Source organism: Oncorhynchus gorbuscha, linkage group LG10, assembly GCF_021184085.1.
Source record: "Oncorhynchus gorbuscha isolate QuinsamMale2020 ecotype Even-year linkage group LG10, OgorEven_v1.0, whole genome shotgun sequence".
Classification (NCBI taxonomy): domain Eukaryota; kingdom Metazoa; phylum Chordata; class Actinopteri; order Salmoniformes; family Salmonidae; genus Oncorhynchus; species Oncorhynchus gorbuscha.
The window spans coordinates 19,481,268-19,497,677 of NC_060182.1; the positions used below are offsets into that span (position 1 = coordinate 19,481,268).

At 41.9% G+C, this 16,410-nt stretch overlaps 2 protein-coding genes across 4 annotated transcripts; both read left to right on the forward strand.

Moving 5' to 3' along the window:
- The first annotated feature begins 2,361 nt into the window (after nt 1-2,361).
- Nucleotides 2,362-6,086, forward strand: LOC124045643 (14-3-3 protein beta/alpha-2). Its single transcript, XM_046365095.1, has 6 exons — nt 2,362-2,519; nt 4,018-4,319; nt 4,415-4,538; nt 4,753-4,916; nt 5,246-5,341; nt 5,570-6,086. The coding sequence occupies exons 2-6, from the start codon at nt 4,026-4,028 to the stop codon at nt 5,624-5,626; spliced, it is 735 nt and encodes a 244-aa protein (XP_046221051.1). The 5' UTR covers nt 2,362-2,519; nt 4,018-4,025; the 3' UTR covers nt 5,627-6,086.
- Nucleotides 6,087-6,602: 516 nt separating this feature from the next.
- Nucleotides 6,603-14,162, forward strand: LOC124045642 (embryonic polyadenylate-binding protein-like). Of its 3 annotated transcripts, none has more exons than XM_046365093.1 (17): nt 6,603-8,473; nt 9,599-9,792; nt 10,085-10,278; nt 10,359-10,474; nt 10,728-10,808; nt 11,123-11,262; nt 11,468-11,562; nt 11,711-11,830; nt 11,926-12,021; nt 12,169-12,417; nt 12,495-12,582; nt 12,725-12,844; nt 12,932-13,071; nt 13,203-13,311; nt 13,446-13,576; nt 13,735-13,810; nt 13,921-14,162. In XM_046365093.1, exons 2-16 carry the CDS (start codon nt 9,600-9,602, stop codon nt 13,795-13,797), a joined length of 1,935 nt encoding a protein of 644 aa, XP_046221049.1. In that variant the 5' UTR covers nt 6,603-8,473; nt 9,599; the 3' UTR covers nt 13,798-13,810; nt 13,921-14,162. The 3 variants fall into 3 exon arrangements, with proteins under 3 accessions (XP_046221049.1, XP_046221047.1, XP_046221050.1); XM_046365091.1 differs by having other exon boundaries at nt 8,003-8,473; nt 11,711-11,851; XM_046365094.1 differs by lacking the exon at nt 10,728-10,808 and having other exon boundaries at nt 8,010-8,473; nt 11,711-11,851.
- Nucleotides 14,163-16,410: the final 2,248 nt, after the last annotated feature.

The window sequence follows — 16,410 nt, forward strand, 5'->3', positions numbered from 1 at the left end:
CAACTGCTCTTAAACGCTAGTAAAACCAAATGCATGCTTTTCAACCGTTCGCTGCCTGCACCCGCACGCCTGACCAGCATCACCACCCTGGATGGTTCCGACCTTGAATATGTGGACATCTATAAGTACCTAGGTGTCTGGCTAGACTGTAAACTCTCCTTCCAGACTCATATCAAACATCTCCAATCGAAAATCAAGAGTCGGCTTTCTATTTCACAACAAAGCCTCCTTCACTCACGCCGCCAAACTTACCCTAGTAAAACTGACTATCCTACCGATCCTCGACTTCGGCGATGTCATCTACAAAATTGCTTCCAACACGCTACTCAGCAAACTGGATGCAGTTTATCACAGTGCCATCCGTTTTGTCACTAAAACACCTTATACCACCCACCACTGCGACTTGTATGCTCTAGTCGGCTGGCCCTCGCTACATATTCGTCGCCAGACCCACTGGCTCCAGGTCATCTACAAGTCCATGCTAGGTAAAGATCCGCCTTATCTCAGTTCACTGGTCACGATGGCAACACCCATCCGTAGCACGTGCTCCAGCAGGTGTATCTCACTGATCATCCCTAAAGCCAACACCTCATTTGGCCGCCTTTCGTTCCGGTGCTCTGCTGCCTGTGACTGGAACGAATTGCAAAAATCGCTGAAGTTGGAGACTTTTATCTCCTCACCAACTTCAAACATCTGCTATCTGAGCAGCTAACCGATCGCTGCAGCTGTACATAGTCTATCGGTAAATAGCCCACCCATTTTTACCTACCTCATCCCCATACTGTTTTTATTTATTTACTTTTCTGCTCTTTTGCACACCAATATCTCTACCTGTACATGACCATCTGATCATTTATCACTCCAGTGTTAATCTGCAAAATTGTAATTATTCGCCTACCTCCTCATGCCTTTTGCACACAATGTATATAGACTCCCCTTTTTTTCTACTGTGTTATTGACTTGTTAATTGTTTACTCCATGTGTAACTCTGTGTTGTCTGTTCACACTGCTGTGCTTTATCTTGGCCAGGTCGCAGTTGCAAATGAGAACTTGTTCTCAACTAGCCTACCTGATTAAATAAAGGTTAAATAAAAAAAATATTTTAAAAAGTGGCCAAGTTACAGTTTTGTATTAAATCTGTTTGAAAATATATGGCAAGACTTGAACATTTCTGTCTAGTCATGATCCCCAACACCTTGACAGCTTGAATAATTTTTAAAAGAAACATTACAAGTAAATATATTTTAATCACAGTTTGACACAAAATGTGAAGAAAAAAAACAAGGGGGGGGGGGGTGAATACTTATTATAGGTTGTGTATATGAATGGAATTTGGACACTAGAGAGTTTTAGTCACATGCACAGGGTTGCAGGGTACAGTGAAACTATAAAGTTTTGAGCTCCAACAGTGCAGGTCAAGTCTGGGGGGGAGGAGGAGCAAGTAGCTGACTAGTGGTGGTTATTCAGCACAATAAATGTCCATTAGGTGGGGGCAGGGCCTGTTGAGGTGGGGGATGTACATAGGGGGAGCAGCAAGGGGTGGGAATGGTGACAGGGGGAGCCGGTGGGGGCTATTCAGCAGCCTCACGGTCTCGGGTATAAGATATTGGATCGTCTTTCAGTTTTTGCCATGATGCTCCTATACTGCCTGCGCCTGAGCGATGGAAGCGGGGAGAACAGTCTGCAGGGTCTCTGATGATCTTCTTTGCCTTCCTGCGACACGTGGTGTTGTTGGTGTTCTCGAGGGCAGTCAGTATGCACCCAATGGTGTGATTGGCTGAGTGTACCACCCTCAGTAGTTCCTTGTGGTCAGTGGTGGTGGAGTTGTCATACCAGGCTGTGATGCAGCTCAACAGTATGCTCTCAGTGGTTCTCCTGTATGACACTGTGAGGGCCCTTGGGGACAGGATGAATTTCTTCAGGCTGTCATGCATTCTTCACCAAGTGCTAAACTGTTCTACATTGGACCCCTGACCATGCAATAACTTGGGGCATGCACAAAACCAAAGCAAGCAAAATGACTGATGAACAGCACTGCACTTATGCAATGTACGTGTATGAGTCAACTTTATTATTTGAAATTAAGTCATTGTAAGATACTGAACACTGTTTGCCACTTTGCTCATCCACATTCCAACTGCTTCCAATGTCCAGTGGCAGGTGCATCCATAGAATGGGTCCAATGTGCATTGAATTCAGTGCAACATTGAAGAGATGTGTACAGCTGTTCCTCTTGCTACACATTGCACTGTCCTGGTTTAAATAAGAGGTTGAGTCTTTCCCATTGAGTGCTTTGATAATAAAACATAGTAGGTAGCTTTATAAACATGATTAAAACCAATAAATGTAATGTCTGTCAAAGGTTGAAGTCTCGGTTTGATATGTCGTTAGCTAGCTAGAGGAAACAGAAGCGTCAATATAGCGGAAGTGGTACTGCCCTGAACGATTCTAGGAGCGAGACGGAGGACGGAGGTTGCATCTCTCAGAGAAAAAAAACAGGAATTAGAGCCGTAAATATTGTGAGTTTGTATAAACGGGGACCTGATGAAAGTGCATTTATGTGATAGGTCTTTATTTATTGTGTTCAATATTACACAGTATATTCGTTTCGGTGTAATTATATTCGTTAGCCATCATGCTAGCTCGCTAAATCAGACAGCGCTCCCCTGAAGTGGGCCGAACAAGGACTTGCTAACTGGCAATCATGACACTTTGTTCTTGCAAGCTTGCTGACCTAGGCCATGTACGCAACTGAAAATCGTTAGCTAACTGTAAGATACTCGTTAGAAGCTGGATAACGTTACATCGTAGTACAAAATAACAATTGACTTGTACCTATTTAAATGGTCTTATGAGAAGTAGATAACCCTCAAACATCGTATTTTTCAGCTAGCGAAAGTTAGCTTGCTACTTTCCCGCTAGCCATTATTTGACATATCCTCCACTCTTCTGACGTGCTTAGCTGCTACTAGCTGATCTCTCGACTAACATCCCTACTAGCTATCCGCTAGCAGGCTGAGCACAGGCCTTTGCGGCTAGGTAATAATGTCACAATCTGACCTGCAACGTTAGCGGGATAATTGTGTAGATTGTTGGCAACGCTATATCTAACAATTATTTGTTAGCCTGCTAAGTTAAATTGTTTAACAATAATGGTAACCAAAGTTAGGCCGTTTGAAAAATGCCGTAGCGTTTGTTAGCCAGCTAGTTAGCTACATCAAGCGTTTTACTGCAACGTCGTTAGTTAGCTAAAGCTAGCTAGGCAAATCTCCGCCACCCAGACACCGTTTTATTCATGTAATAACTAAAACGTCAGATAGCAAACCAATATCTAACTATTGAGACTAAATCATATTTAGTGATTTGGAGCGGGTGAAGAGATATTTTATAGGGTCGATTGGTTGTTCTGTCAGAATTGGCTAGCTGGAAGTAACTAGCTAGCTATATAACTCGACGACATGTAACTAGGCAGTTACTTGCGAGACCATTTTCAGGAACACACCAACATGACGAAGTTGTATGGTATCCGGACTCGTAAAACAGCGGCCATGCACCAGTAAAAAAAAATAAAGGCCGAGTGTAAAAAAAAAAATATTTATATATATATTTTAAAAAATCACACACCGGATAGGTGCAGTCATAGTAGACCTTTCGGTTACTGGCAAAACTCTTCTAACCGTTAGGCTAGCTTCCTGTTTTAGCTAGTAGTACGAGCTACATTCAATTGCATTCGTATTTGAATTCATAGTAAATTGCATAATCATGGCCCAAAAGGTAGTATGAAAGTAGGCGATATAATTCTCCCCTAGCCATGAATTTACAAGACTTTCCGAAACTAACCAAGAAGGAACCTACTGCCCCTCTTGCAGGTGTCTCCTCTCAGCAGTTTGAATAAATGCTGTAATTTACCAGTTATAGGACGTAGGTATATTTAATCTCAATAGTCCTTTCCCTCATCTGCACAGACATAAGACAAAAAGAAAAAGTCCCACCTTACTATGTTTCTCTTTCACACAGACTGAAAAATGGACAAGAACGACCTAGTACAAAAGGCTAAGCTCGCTGAGCAGGCAGAGCGCTATGACGACATGGCCGGGGCCATGAAGTCTGTGACGGAGCAGGGCGGGGAACTCTCCAACGAGGAGCGCAACCTGCTGTCAGTGGCCTACAAGAACGTGGTGGGGGCACGCCGCTCATCCTGGCGCGTCATCTCCAGCATCGAGCAGAAGACAGAGGGCAACGAGAAGAAGCAGGCCATGGCCAAGGAGTACCGGGAGAAGATTGAGACCGAGCTGCAGGACATCTGCAATGATGTGCTGGTAAGAATAACTTGTGGTCTACCGTGTGAAAGGGGACTTTTTACATTTCTCGCTAGGCAGATATGCTGAGTTCAACAACAACACATTTCTTTCAGGGACTTCTTGACAAGTACCTAATTGCCAATGCGACTGCAGCTGAGAGCAAGGTTTTCTACCTGAAAATGAAAGGCGACTATTATAGATACCTGTCTGAGGTAGCAGCTGGAGACGCAAAGAAGAGTAAGTAAGCAAGAGTTCATTTAGAGTTACATAAAATGGGACAATGCACCAAATCATATCGTCATGACTCGTGAAACTCCTAATGGATCAGATGTGTGCATAGAGGAATATGTTAAAATATTCTCTATGTGATGAAATGTGCTACCGCACACTAAGTGCATGTTGGAATCATGGCATTGCTCAAACTCATCTCCTTCCTTGTTCCTTTTTAAAGCCACAGTGGATAACTCCCAGCAGGCATACCAGGATGCTTTCGACATAAGCAAGAAGGAGATGCAGCCCACACACCCCATCAGGCTCGGCCTGGCCCTCAACTTCTCTGTGTTCTTCTATGAAATCCTCAACAACCCAGAGAAGGCCTGCACCCTGGCCAAAACGGTGAGAGTGACTTCAAGTGCCAAGTCATGCAGCCTCATCTTTTACCCCCAAGACAATCAATAGGACAGAGCTTCACTCAAAGCATGCAGAGCCATTGTAGCATGTCTTGTCTTGACAGTTTCTGCATTTGTATGAAGGGACCTTGGCTCTATTTGCAAAAAAATTAATTGGATTTAAAATGGCACCTGTGCTACAGTTATTTCTGCATGCCACTATTTACCCACAATGATTAGTGGCAGTGTACATGTGTATAGTTGAGGAATAGCTGTGTACTGGAATAGCAGGTGGCAGTTTTGCATTCTATTCTTAGTGTAATTTACTCTTTACAGGCATTTGATGAAGCCATCGCTGAACTTGACACCTTAAACGAGGATTCCTACAAAGACAGCACCTTGATCATGCAACTACTAAGGGACAACCTGACTGTAAGTTGTGTTTATGTAATCACATTTTTTTGTATAAATAGTAAATGGTTTGATACATCTTCCTCTTGTATTGTCATTTATTCTATAGTAAGTTCATTGATGGTTCCAGTTATATGCGTCTGTTTGTAAATTGCTATGGCAATGTGTTTTTTTCTCGTTAATTCTAACGTGGAAAGTTCCAAATGCAATTTGGGGAATATAATGTATCAAATCTTTACCTCTTTGCAGCTGTGGACATCGGAAAACCAGGGAGACGAGGGAGAGACCGGAGAAGGAGAAAACTAATGGAATTGCACTGTTAATCCACCTACACTCTTAAACACAAACAGCTTATAAACATCCCCTTCCACTCCATCAGCCCCTCCCCCTTCTGTATGACAAGCAGCCTGAATTGTTCCTGACCAACTAGTTTACCCCTCTCAGGTCACTGAGGCGACAGGGTAATGTTCAGTTGTTAGCAGGTTGTCATTTTGTTTGTGAAAATAATGTGGTTGTATTGAGTAGCGAGTCCATGTTTGTGTGCGCGCGTGCTAGATCATATGTCTGTGCGCCTGTGTGTATGACTGTTTGTGTTGGGGGCCGGGGGGTTGTGAATTCTAATCATCCTTCATTTCTTTGTCCTACCTAGCTGGTTAAACATTTTTCATTCTTTTTTTTTTATGGTCATTTTTTTTTAGTGTGATTCGTCATGGTATTTGAAGGTTTTATCTTATGGTTATTAAACTGGCAGTTAATTTTCACCTAACACTGTGATGCTAAGTGTTGCATTTTCTTCCCCACTCCACTATTGCTTGCTTTTGAAGTTCTGACACGCAGTACAATCCTGTATTTAACTAACAGTGCAATTCTGCTGTCTGCTCATACAGAAAGGAGGCAGGCTATATTGTGACACTGGCATCTGGGTGTTTTGCTCTAATCATGATCACAATTTTAACGGTTTGATTAAGGGGCCCCTTCGTTCGCCATGTTAGATTTCCTCCATAAGACATTCCACCAGAATTATATTAGGCATTCTGAAAGGCAGAACTCTTTTTGAACAAATTGTGGATTATTGTCCTAGTGGTGTAACTCACGGTTCAAGATCAAGCGCTGCTTGAACTCGGTACAATGAAAATTTTATGTGCTTAAATGTACCTTGTATTTTGCAAGATTGACTATCATCTTTCTGTAAAACCTACAGTAACCTTTTTCAACGTTAATTGAAAATGTCTTATCACACTGTATCAACCCTGCTTGCAAAATATTCCTCTTAAAGCGGTTGTTTTCTCCAATGTTTCTGTGCCTGGGTTTCTCTCCTGTCTCTTATGGATACTTTGTTTCAGACTGCCAAAAAGTTCAAATTAATCTTAGACCAATCAAGAGTCTTCATTCAATTCTCATGTTTTAGAATCTAAAACGTATGAATCAAGGTTTGTAAAGGTAACGAACGGTATAATGTCATACTTCTGCTTACTTGCCCCTGAACATTACTGCTTTGAAAATGACCCTCAGAAGGAATTGCTGTCCAATTTATCGGGCTTGTTTGACAGTGCAGGTGATTGCTGACAGACTGATCTATGAAGAAACTTGCATCATCAATAAGTTACTTATTATTTATAGATCAGTTTATGCATTCATTATGGTTTTGATCCTCTTGAACACGGCCATTGTGAAGCATCAGATTGGAGGCCCAACCCATACCACAACCCAAGTAAGAAGCAGTGTCACAATACCATGCATCCCACATAGAGTAAGACACGACTACATATGTCAGTCTGTTTTCTTAAAGATGCACCACATACTGAGTATAACATATTTAACTAGGCAAGTCAGTTAAGAATAAATTATTATTTACAATGACAGCCTACTTCATCCAAACCCGGACGATACTGGGCCAATTGTGCGCCGCCCTATGGGACTCCCAATCACAGCCAGATGTGATACAGCCTGGATTTGAACCAGGTACTATAAGTGACGCCTCTTGCACTGAGATGCAGTGCAATAGACCACTCGGGAGTTAAAATCCTCTGAATATATAAAAAGGCAATTGGTGAATGTGGAACAGCCTTTCTTGCTTTGTTTTTACTGAGCAGTATTCTTGTAGATATGTCTTTTAAACCATCCTAGTTTCACTTACTGTACATATTTAGGAAACTGAAAAGTTGTTTAAGGTAAAGGTCATCTTTATTTTAACAATATTTACAAAGTAAATTGTTGTACAATTCCCAAATTATTGAATGTAGATGTAAATCAAAATGTGTGTAGTCAAGTCAGGGCAACCCCACACTCCAGCAAAGTGTGTTTTGCCAATGAAGTACAGGTAACTGCCAAAATAAAGGAAACACCAACATAGTATCTTAATAGGGCTTTGTGCCACCATGAGCCGCCAGAACTTCAATGTGCCTTGGAATACATTCATACACACCCATAGAATTAGTCATTTAATCAAATCTCTATAGTGACACCATTCGGAATTCCATCATTTGGAGTATTGTTGATGGAAAATGCTGTTTCAGGAGCTCCTCCAGAATCTCCCTGCCCATCCTGAGACCCCTCCTTTCAGAGTCACTGAGATCTCTTCTATTCATATTTGCCGAAATAATGGGCCACTGGACATTTTTATGTATGACCCTAAGCATGATGGGATGTTAAATTGATTAATTAACTCAGGAACCACACCTGTGTGGAAGCGTCTGCTTCGTATCCCTCATTTTCTTACGTGTTTTTTATTTTGGCATTTACCTGAATATAAACTGTTTACATCATTGGTTTTAACTCTTCATTTAATTGTTGAAACAAATGTTTGGTCTTTGCAAAGTGCAAATTAACAGTGGTCAATTTCACACTTCGCTAGCCTAGATATATACTTCAAAAGTATGCAAAATTGAGTGGCGGGACGAGTTTTGTTGTTTTTTGAATCCCAGAATGTAGCTTTTCAATAACATGGACTACTTTTTCACGCGGAGGATTAGTCGGGCCGTGTCATTATCATAGTTTATAAATAGGTCATTGAAGAATATTCATGGTCGCGGAGTGAAAAGGCAGGTGTTTCACGGCAATTATCAAATTAAAACAAACATTTTACTAAGTTTTAGGCCAGAACTTTTTAAATTAAAGAATTTGAGTTGTTTCCACCTTGGCCAATTCAATAAGGTAAGACATTCTACAATAATATCTGTATAAATGTATTTTTACTGCAATTTATTTCAATTTCCATTAACGTTAGTGATGCTGGGTTTGATTGGCAATTACTAACTTCTTGGCTAGTAGCTAAAGTAGCTGGCATTGTATGTTAGCAAACACATTGGGTTTCAAACAAATGCCGAACTCTTTGATGGTTTACACTAACGTTAACTTACTGCCTTCTACAACTCAGTAGTCTGTTTCAACTACTAAGCGGCTAAAATAGCTAGCTAACATTTAATGTTAGTTAGCAAGGCTGTGATGTGTCAAGGATAGACCGTACACCTGTTGTAATGATCCAATCTTTTAGGTTTACTTGTTTTAAGACGAGATAATACAAATGTACTGGCATCTAACTAACTAGCGAAGTTAATAGGTCGCTACTTTAGGTAACTGGAGAATCCATGTCAAACCTTTACACTCCCAGTGGTGGCCATGTGAGAGCAGAAATACTCATACTATCATGTTAAATAGCTAAAGTAAACTTTGGTGATCGTCATCGTGAGGTTGTCATTGTTGTGTAACAATAGTGAAGTTTTTATGGAAGGTCAGGTGTTAGTATAGACTCCACAACTAGTTCAGACAGAACTGAGTTGCCCTAAAAACGCCTTGATTGGCCATCCTGATCCTCAACTGGTGAACTCCATTATGTGACCCCTCCCCTCACAGCCACTCAAAGTTTGTTTTATTTATTTGCACCAAAGAAAACAAGCGATAGACAACAATACAGATACTAAATAAATAATGGGTGTAGTTGGAAACCCAAGTGCTTATATGAAAACCACACTACAAACAGACCGTGTGTCTCAAGTGCCAAAGGTCAGATAACCTAACTAGCCTACACACTTTGTAGGCAACTTCATATAATACAGAAGTCAATGAAAACCAGGTGTTTTAATAGGCATATGCTTACTTTGATTTTTACCTTACGCTGATTAAGATGAGATGTTTACATGACTATTTCATACTCTGCCTACTGCCGTAATCAGTTTAATATCGAATTATCACTGCACATGTAAACGTGCTGGCTGTTAGATTTTGTTGTCTGCCAGTTTCACCCCCTCCCTCTATGATCTTCACTATCTCTGTCTGCAGGATGAACAGCAGTGGTCAGTCATACCCATTGGCCTCCCTCTACGTAGGGGATCTGCATCCTGACGTCACAGAGGCTATGCTCTACCAGAAGTTCTCTCCTGCTGGGCCCATCACATCCATCCGTGTCTGCCGTGATGTCATCACTCGCAGGTCCCTAGGATACGCATACATCAACTTCCAGCAACCCGCTGATGGTAATATTATTTTTGTGATCAGATTTTTACTCTGTATCAATCATGGATAAAGTGATAAGCTGATGGCAACTCGCACCATATGAGAGTTCTCTTAATTAGAGCCACTCCAAAGGTCAACTACATTAAAGTAGCTATTTGCTTTGATCAAGGGGATTTCAAGAATAATCCTGCTAATGGATTAATATTCCAATGAATACACAACTTAAATCCTATATTAGGTTATTAATGGACGTGTGTGATTAGCAGATGTCTGATGCTGTATTTCTCTTTATACGTGTCATTTTTTTCCCAGCGGAATGTGCTCTGGATACAATGAACTATGAGGTCCTCAAGGGTAGGCCTATCAGAATAATGTGGTCTCAGCGCGACCCAGGGCTACGGAAGTCAGGAGTTGGAAACATTTTTATCAAGAACATGGACGAGTCCATTGACAACAAGGCCCTGTATGACACATTCTCAGCCTTTGGGAATATTCTGTCTTGCAAGGTAGACATTGCATTCTTGTCTTTGAGTGTTTGGGCATAATTGATCTGTACATCATTTCTAACATGCACTTTTCATTTCAGGTAGTGTGTGATGAGAATGGCTCCAAAGGCTACGGCTTTGTTCACTTTGAAACCCAAGAGGCAGCCAATCGTGCCATTGATACCATGAATGGAATGCTATTGAATGACCGGAAAGTGTGAGTGAACAAATTCCTACCAAGAGCTGTTTATTCTATCTGTAAGGTACCTTTTTTTCTTCCCTATTTTATTTACATTTCTTTCAAACAATATATAAACCACCTTGAATTTAGTGAGATGTAAGTAGGGGAAGTGCAAAGGAAATCTGTAATGGTTAGGGAGGAGGAGGGACTATTGATTTGGTCAACGCTGTATCATTCTCAGACAGTGATGCACGTTTTTGCAGATAACATTTTCATATTCTTTGCTCAGGCTAGAGACAGGTAGTGACTCTGGCATTGCAGACCCAAAGGCCCATTTCCTGGGGGGGAAATGTCAGTTGTCCACGATTAGGTGAGGGAAATGGTAGACCTTTGTTCCTGTCCTGTCCTTTATTCAAATTGTTTTTTTTAAATGTTTGGTCTGTTGACCACAAAGTTGAGACTTGCAAGACTTTCTAAATTAAGCTATGAAAAAGCATAGGCAGCAGATTATCATTCAGCAGTTCAATAATTACAAGTAGTGCTGTTTATCAAGGTGAGAAAATCATTAAGTCTCCACACTGATATTCTGGGATGTGGAGCAGTTTGTTTGATATTTTGTAACAAGACTGATTGTAGTTTTATATTTCTCTTTCTCAACTGTCCCTGGTGACGGGTGTGGTTCAGTTTTGTTGGCCACTTTAAGTCCCATAAGGAGCGACAGGCTGAGTTTGGGGCCAAAGCCATGAAGTTCACCAATGTGTACATCAAGAACTTTGGCGACGACTATAGTGATGAGAAACTCCAGGAGGTCTTCTCTGCATTTGGTAAGAACATCCTGAAAGTAGGACATATGACAAGCTTTGACATTCTATTCCTTTCTTTGGGCACTAGTACAAAGTGGTGGTTGATGTTATAGCTATTTGATTTAAATGAACATTCTGGAACATCCATGCAATCAGATTTTGTTTTGGGTGGATTGGCATGAAAGCTTATGAAATCTGGGCTCCTTCTCTGTTCTTGGACTCCTAGGCAGGACCCTCAGTGTGCGGGTGATGATGGACGAAAGGGGCCGGTCTCGTGGATTTGGCTTTGTAAACTATGAAAACCATGAGGATGCACAAAGGGTCTGTATTTGGGATTTTATGGTAATACTCTAAAGTTGCTCCCATATGTGCCATCTCCTTATCAACCAGCAGGCTGTCATAGTGTGAAATGGGGAACATGACATCTAAAATGTGGCATTTTGAGTTGACTTTGATGGACTGCTTTTAGGCAGTTGAGGAGATGAATGGGAAAGAACTCGTTCCTGGCCGAGTTCTGTATGTGGGCCGTGCTCAGAAGAGGATGGAGCGACAGGGGGAGCTGAAACGCAAGTTTGAGCTGATTAAACAGGAACGTATCCACCGCTATCAGGTACTGTGAGGAAGTGCACACCTGTGGTCTTAAGAAAAATATATTTAATATAATTTATTTTCTTGTTGATTCAGGGGGTCAATTTGTACGTCAAGAACTTGGATGATGGGTTGGATGACGAGAAACTCAGGAAGGAGTTTGCCCCTTATGGCACCATCACCAGTGCCAAGGTAGAAAAATACTCATACTTTTTCATGAGTAGTCATTTCTGCTATCCAATGATGTATCACAAAGGCTGAAAGAATCATGTCTGGATCCGTGTAATATCTCTGCACCTCTTAACGTCATGGTTTTCTCTAACTCTTTCCTCCACTCAGGTGATGACGGACGGGGGCCACAGCAAGGGCTTTGGCTTCGTCTGTTTCTCGTCTCCCGAGGAGGCCACCAAAGCGGTAACTGAGATGAACGGCCGCATTGTGGCCACAAAGCCGCTGTACGTGGCTCTGGCCCAGCGCAAGGAGGAGCGGAAGGCCATCCTCACCAACAAATACATGCAGAGGACCATGCCTGGCCCAGTCATCGACTCCTACCAGCAGGCAGGCTACTACATGTCTGCTGTGCCTCAGGTCTGTAGTACGGTTGATGGGAGTGGGCTGGGCCTGGAAGGGGATGTTTTTATCTGTAAGATATTGTTTTTTTGTAGCCTCCAAGTCGCACTTTCTACAACCCGAACCCTGCGAGCACCATGAGGACATCTCCTCGCTGGGCTGCACAGCCACCCAGACCACAGGGTGAGTCGGAGGCAGATGTTTTTGAGATATTGGAGCTAAAATAAGTATATGACTAAAGCATTTCTGCTACTCTAAAATGTATATTTGTTACACAAATGTGTTTGATGCCCTATTGACATGGCATGTGTTGTGTTGCTGTCAGCACCCTACTCGGGCCAGTTTGTCAGGTCTGCTGTTCCCCGACGCGCCTCCACCCCAATCAGCACCGTCAGACAGGCCTCCACCCAGGCTCCACGCATCATCAACTACACACAGAGGATGGGTAAGGGATACACACTAGCTTACTCAAAACATATACTTGCTGTGATGCAAAAACCGAACAGTAACTAACAGACACCCCCATCTCCAGCTAACATTGGCACACAGACAGCAGGAGGTCGGGCAGGCATGTCTGGTGGTATGGTCCGAGGCACCCAGTATAAATACTCATCAGGGGTGAGGAACTTACAGCAGGTCATCACTATGCCCGCACCGATGGCAGTGCAGCAGGTAATCTCGTAAATTGCATCCTTTCCATGCAATAGCTGTGTAATTTTATTTTACTCGACTGTTCTTTTAGAGGTCCATCCCAGTGGTAATGTGTATTGCATTGTGTTGAATCTTTCCTGCTGTGTTGTAAGGTTGTTACCCAGCAGATTATGGAGCCAGCGGTGCATGTCAGAGGCCAGGAACCCCTCACTGCCTCCATGCTGGCTGCAGCCCCTCTCATGGAGCAGAAACAGCTGCTTGGTATGTAACTGGAATGTTATTGGGGAGTGTTCATGATCTATGATGTTCTGCAGTCAATCCTATATTGGAGAGTGTTGAGATGCCTCACTGGCACTCTCCTCAATCTAATTTGTTCTCTTTCCCTTGGTTTGCAGGTGAGCGATTGTACCCTCTGATCCATGGCTTTCACTCCAACCTGGCTGGTAAAATCACTGGGATGCTGCTGGAGATTGACAACTCTGAGCTGCTGCACATGCTGGAGTCACCCGAGTCCCTGCATTCTAAGGTACGACAAGCTTCCATTCCCTCTGTCCTTTCAGATCAACTTTTACATGCAAAAAGGAAGCCACTTATGATTGTTTGGAGTTTCTTGGTGGTGTGTTATCATGGTCATAGTTGTTGTTATGCTAATCCCATGCGTTCTCTCTTCACTGTTCTCTCCAGGTGGATGAGGCGGTAGCTGTGCTGCAAGCCCACCAGGCCAAGGAAAACTCTCCTAAGAAGTAGAGAACCCTTTCAGGTTAGGTTATAATGAGTTAACAGTAGTTACTCTGCCAAAATTGACCATACTCATGTCATTTGTGACTGTAAAGCAGTTGTTACTGAATTTGGATTTTACATGTATTCCAGGACTCTGCGAAGAAATCGCTGAAGGAGGAAAAAGTTAAAACGAACAAAAAAATAGTAAAATTTTGTAAAGGGGGGAGAAAGGAAGTTTTGTAAATGGCACTTTTGATTCAAATCTGAGAATTTAATTAATGTATATCTATGGGGAAGAAAAGCTGTTTGCAATGGGTTATGTTTATTCTACTTTTTGTTTAAAAAAGAAATGTAAAATAAGAAAATAAAGTCTTGGTGTTTTGTGCATTGAACCTGTATATCACTTCTCATTTGTTGTGCTTCATGGATCTGTGGACTGAAATCTCGTTAAATATTGCTGTTACAGATTAGTGATCAGTTCCAATCCATAGACTATAGTGGAAAGGATTGATGTACTGTAATTCCGTGGCGAAGTGGGATAATGGCCTAATACACCAAGGGGATCTGAGGTGAAAACAAGCTTGAGGCAAGAGGGGGTCATATTTAGAAAGGAATTAGTGCCTGGATGTCCCAAAAACCACATGCTATTAGTGATGGACACAATCAAAATCTTGAGCTGAATTCAAAAGTAATTCACAGTACATTACTGGCCAGTCACCATTTTAATAAGTGTTTTCATAAAGGTCAATACAACATTGCAGAGCAGATTGTTTTAGGTGTGCAGTATAGCAACAATTGGTGTTACGGTACACTTTTTAATTTCTGGCTTCTACTCAAAGGTTTCACCGCTGGATCTGTTTTTCTACAAAGGGACTCCTTAATGAGCTTCTTAAACTCTTGATCTCTGACCATGGATGAGAGGGCTGGGCAAGTGGGGTAACATGTCAGTTGTGATGTAATTGTAGAACAGTATGACAAAGTGGAACTTGGGGAAGAGGCTAATGAATGCATTGTCCATGACCGGAGTGATGTATGACAGTATACAGATTAGCAGCTGCACCCCATGCAGTAGTATAGTCATCTGGGCCTTTCTGGCTGAAACGGGATCTGAGATTGCAGCTTTGGCTGAAAACATCACTGAAGTAGGTGTAGATCATTGTGATCCACACAAAGCACAGGTAAAGGATATTGGCGGCATATTTGGTGTTCTAGTTGTGAACTGAGTCAGACATTCCTATGATAGCACATCCTACCGGTAGAGAAAAATGACAGGCTTGAGGATGAAGGCAATAATGATGACATGAAGACCGGGATGGCCCCTACAACTCAAATACATGTGATAAGCACATAGGTCATGTTCACTGTTCAGATCAGAGGCTGTAAAGGTTGACAGATGGCTACAAAGCATTCAATAGACATGACTGTGAAGTTCAGAGGTGTGTTTCATGAGAAATATATACACGGACAAATTTAGGAAAGGGCATACATAGGTCAAGACAATCAAGAGCACAGTGAAAGACATGATGCTATCATTGATTAGCTCCAGGTACATCCTGTACCTGTGGAAGGTCACGTTGGTGAAGGTGTACAACAGGGTGCCATTGAGGGCCAACAGAACCACTGTTAGGTTCTTGAATAAAGCCTCAATTAAGTCATTGCTGTCATCCCTGTGGCCTCTGGTGCAGAATCACAGCGCAATGATGAACCTGTCACTGCTAATCATCTCTCAGGCACAATAGTACTTGTTTCCAAAACACAAAGGACAATGTATCAAATACTCTGATTTGAAATTAATCAAGAAAAACAAAAGTAACCCATGCCTACTGTTAACCATTCCTATTCCCTGAAAGTGGATACATAGAGCACTGAACATGTGTCCTATTGAATGGATGTTTATGTCTTACCCCTCTGAAGGGGGCTAGAAGGCTTTCTTATAGTCAATGGTGTGGAAAACAGCAATAGCACATAGGATAAATGCATAAGACCATGTACTCACAAGGGTCCCAGTCTAATGTCAAGACCCAAAGTACAGTAAGGGGACCAAAGTTTGGGTGTGAGGTTATGGGTTCATGTTTATTGAAGTCTGAAGTTTCAACAAATCACTGCTGACCTGGGGAGTTCTACACAAACATCTTATCATGGGTTTAGGGGACTCTGACATTTCACATTCTTAGAAGTCTTTTGGGCCTGACTAACAGGTTATTACTAGAATGCATCACTGTCATAAGAAATTCTCTTTAGAGCCTAGTGACAAAGGTCAGGCATTATTTGATGCGAGTTTCATAATTGGCATTAATGGGAGTTAGTGCAGTCTAAAGGGAATGAATAGTGAGTTGGCAAAAAGTGGTCAAGATTATCTGAAGTTCCAAGTACAAAACTTCTCAAACTCTGCCAGTACTTTACTGCTAAATGTATTGAGTTCTCTGTCAGTACCATATCCATGGTGTACCTGTGGGTAGGAATATGTCCACTTGTGAATTGAAGCATTACTGTATATTAAAACTAGAGGTTCCACCGATTAATCGGAATGGATTAATTAGGGCCGATTTCAAGTTTTCATAACAATCGGGAATCTGTATTTTTGGGCGCTGATTTGTTTATACCTTTATTTAACTAGGCAAGTCAGTTAAGAACTCATTC

Coding starts and splice junctions, on each gene's coding strand:
- LOC124045643 (XM_046365095.1), top strand. CDS start 4,026: ATGGACAAGAACGACCTAGTACAAAAGGCTAAGCTCGCTGAGCAGGCA. Junction 4,320..4,414: donor ACATCTGCAATGATGTGCTG/GTAAGAATAACT, acceptor CATTTCTTTCAG/GGACTTCTTGACAAGTACCT. Junction 5,342..5,569: donor TACTAAGGGACAACCTGACT/GTAAGTTGTGTT, acceptor ACCTCTTTGCAG/CTGTGGACATCGGAAAACCA.
- LOC124045642 (XM_046365091.1), top strand. CDS start 9,600: ATGAACAGCAGTGGTCAGTCATACCCATTGGCCTCCCTCTACGTAGGG. Junction 11,852..11,925: donor AACGTATCCACCGCTATCAG/GTACTGTGAGGA, acceptor TTGTTGATTCAG/GGGGTCAATTTGTACGTCAA. Junction 13,312..13,445: donor GGAGCAGAAACAGCTGCTTG/GTATGTAACTGG, acceptor CTTGGTTTGCAG/GTGAGCGATTGTACCCTCTG.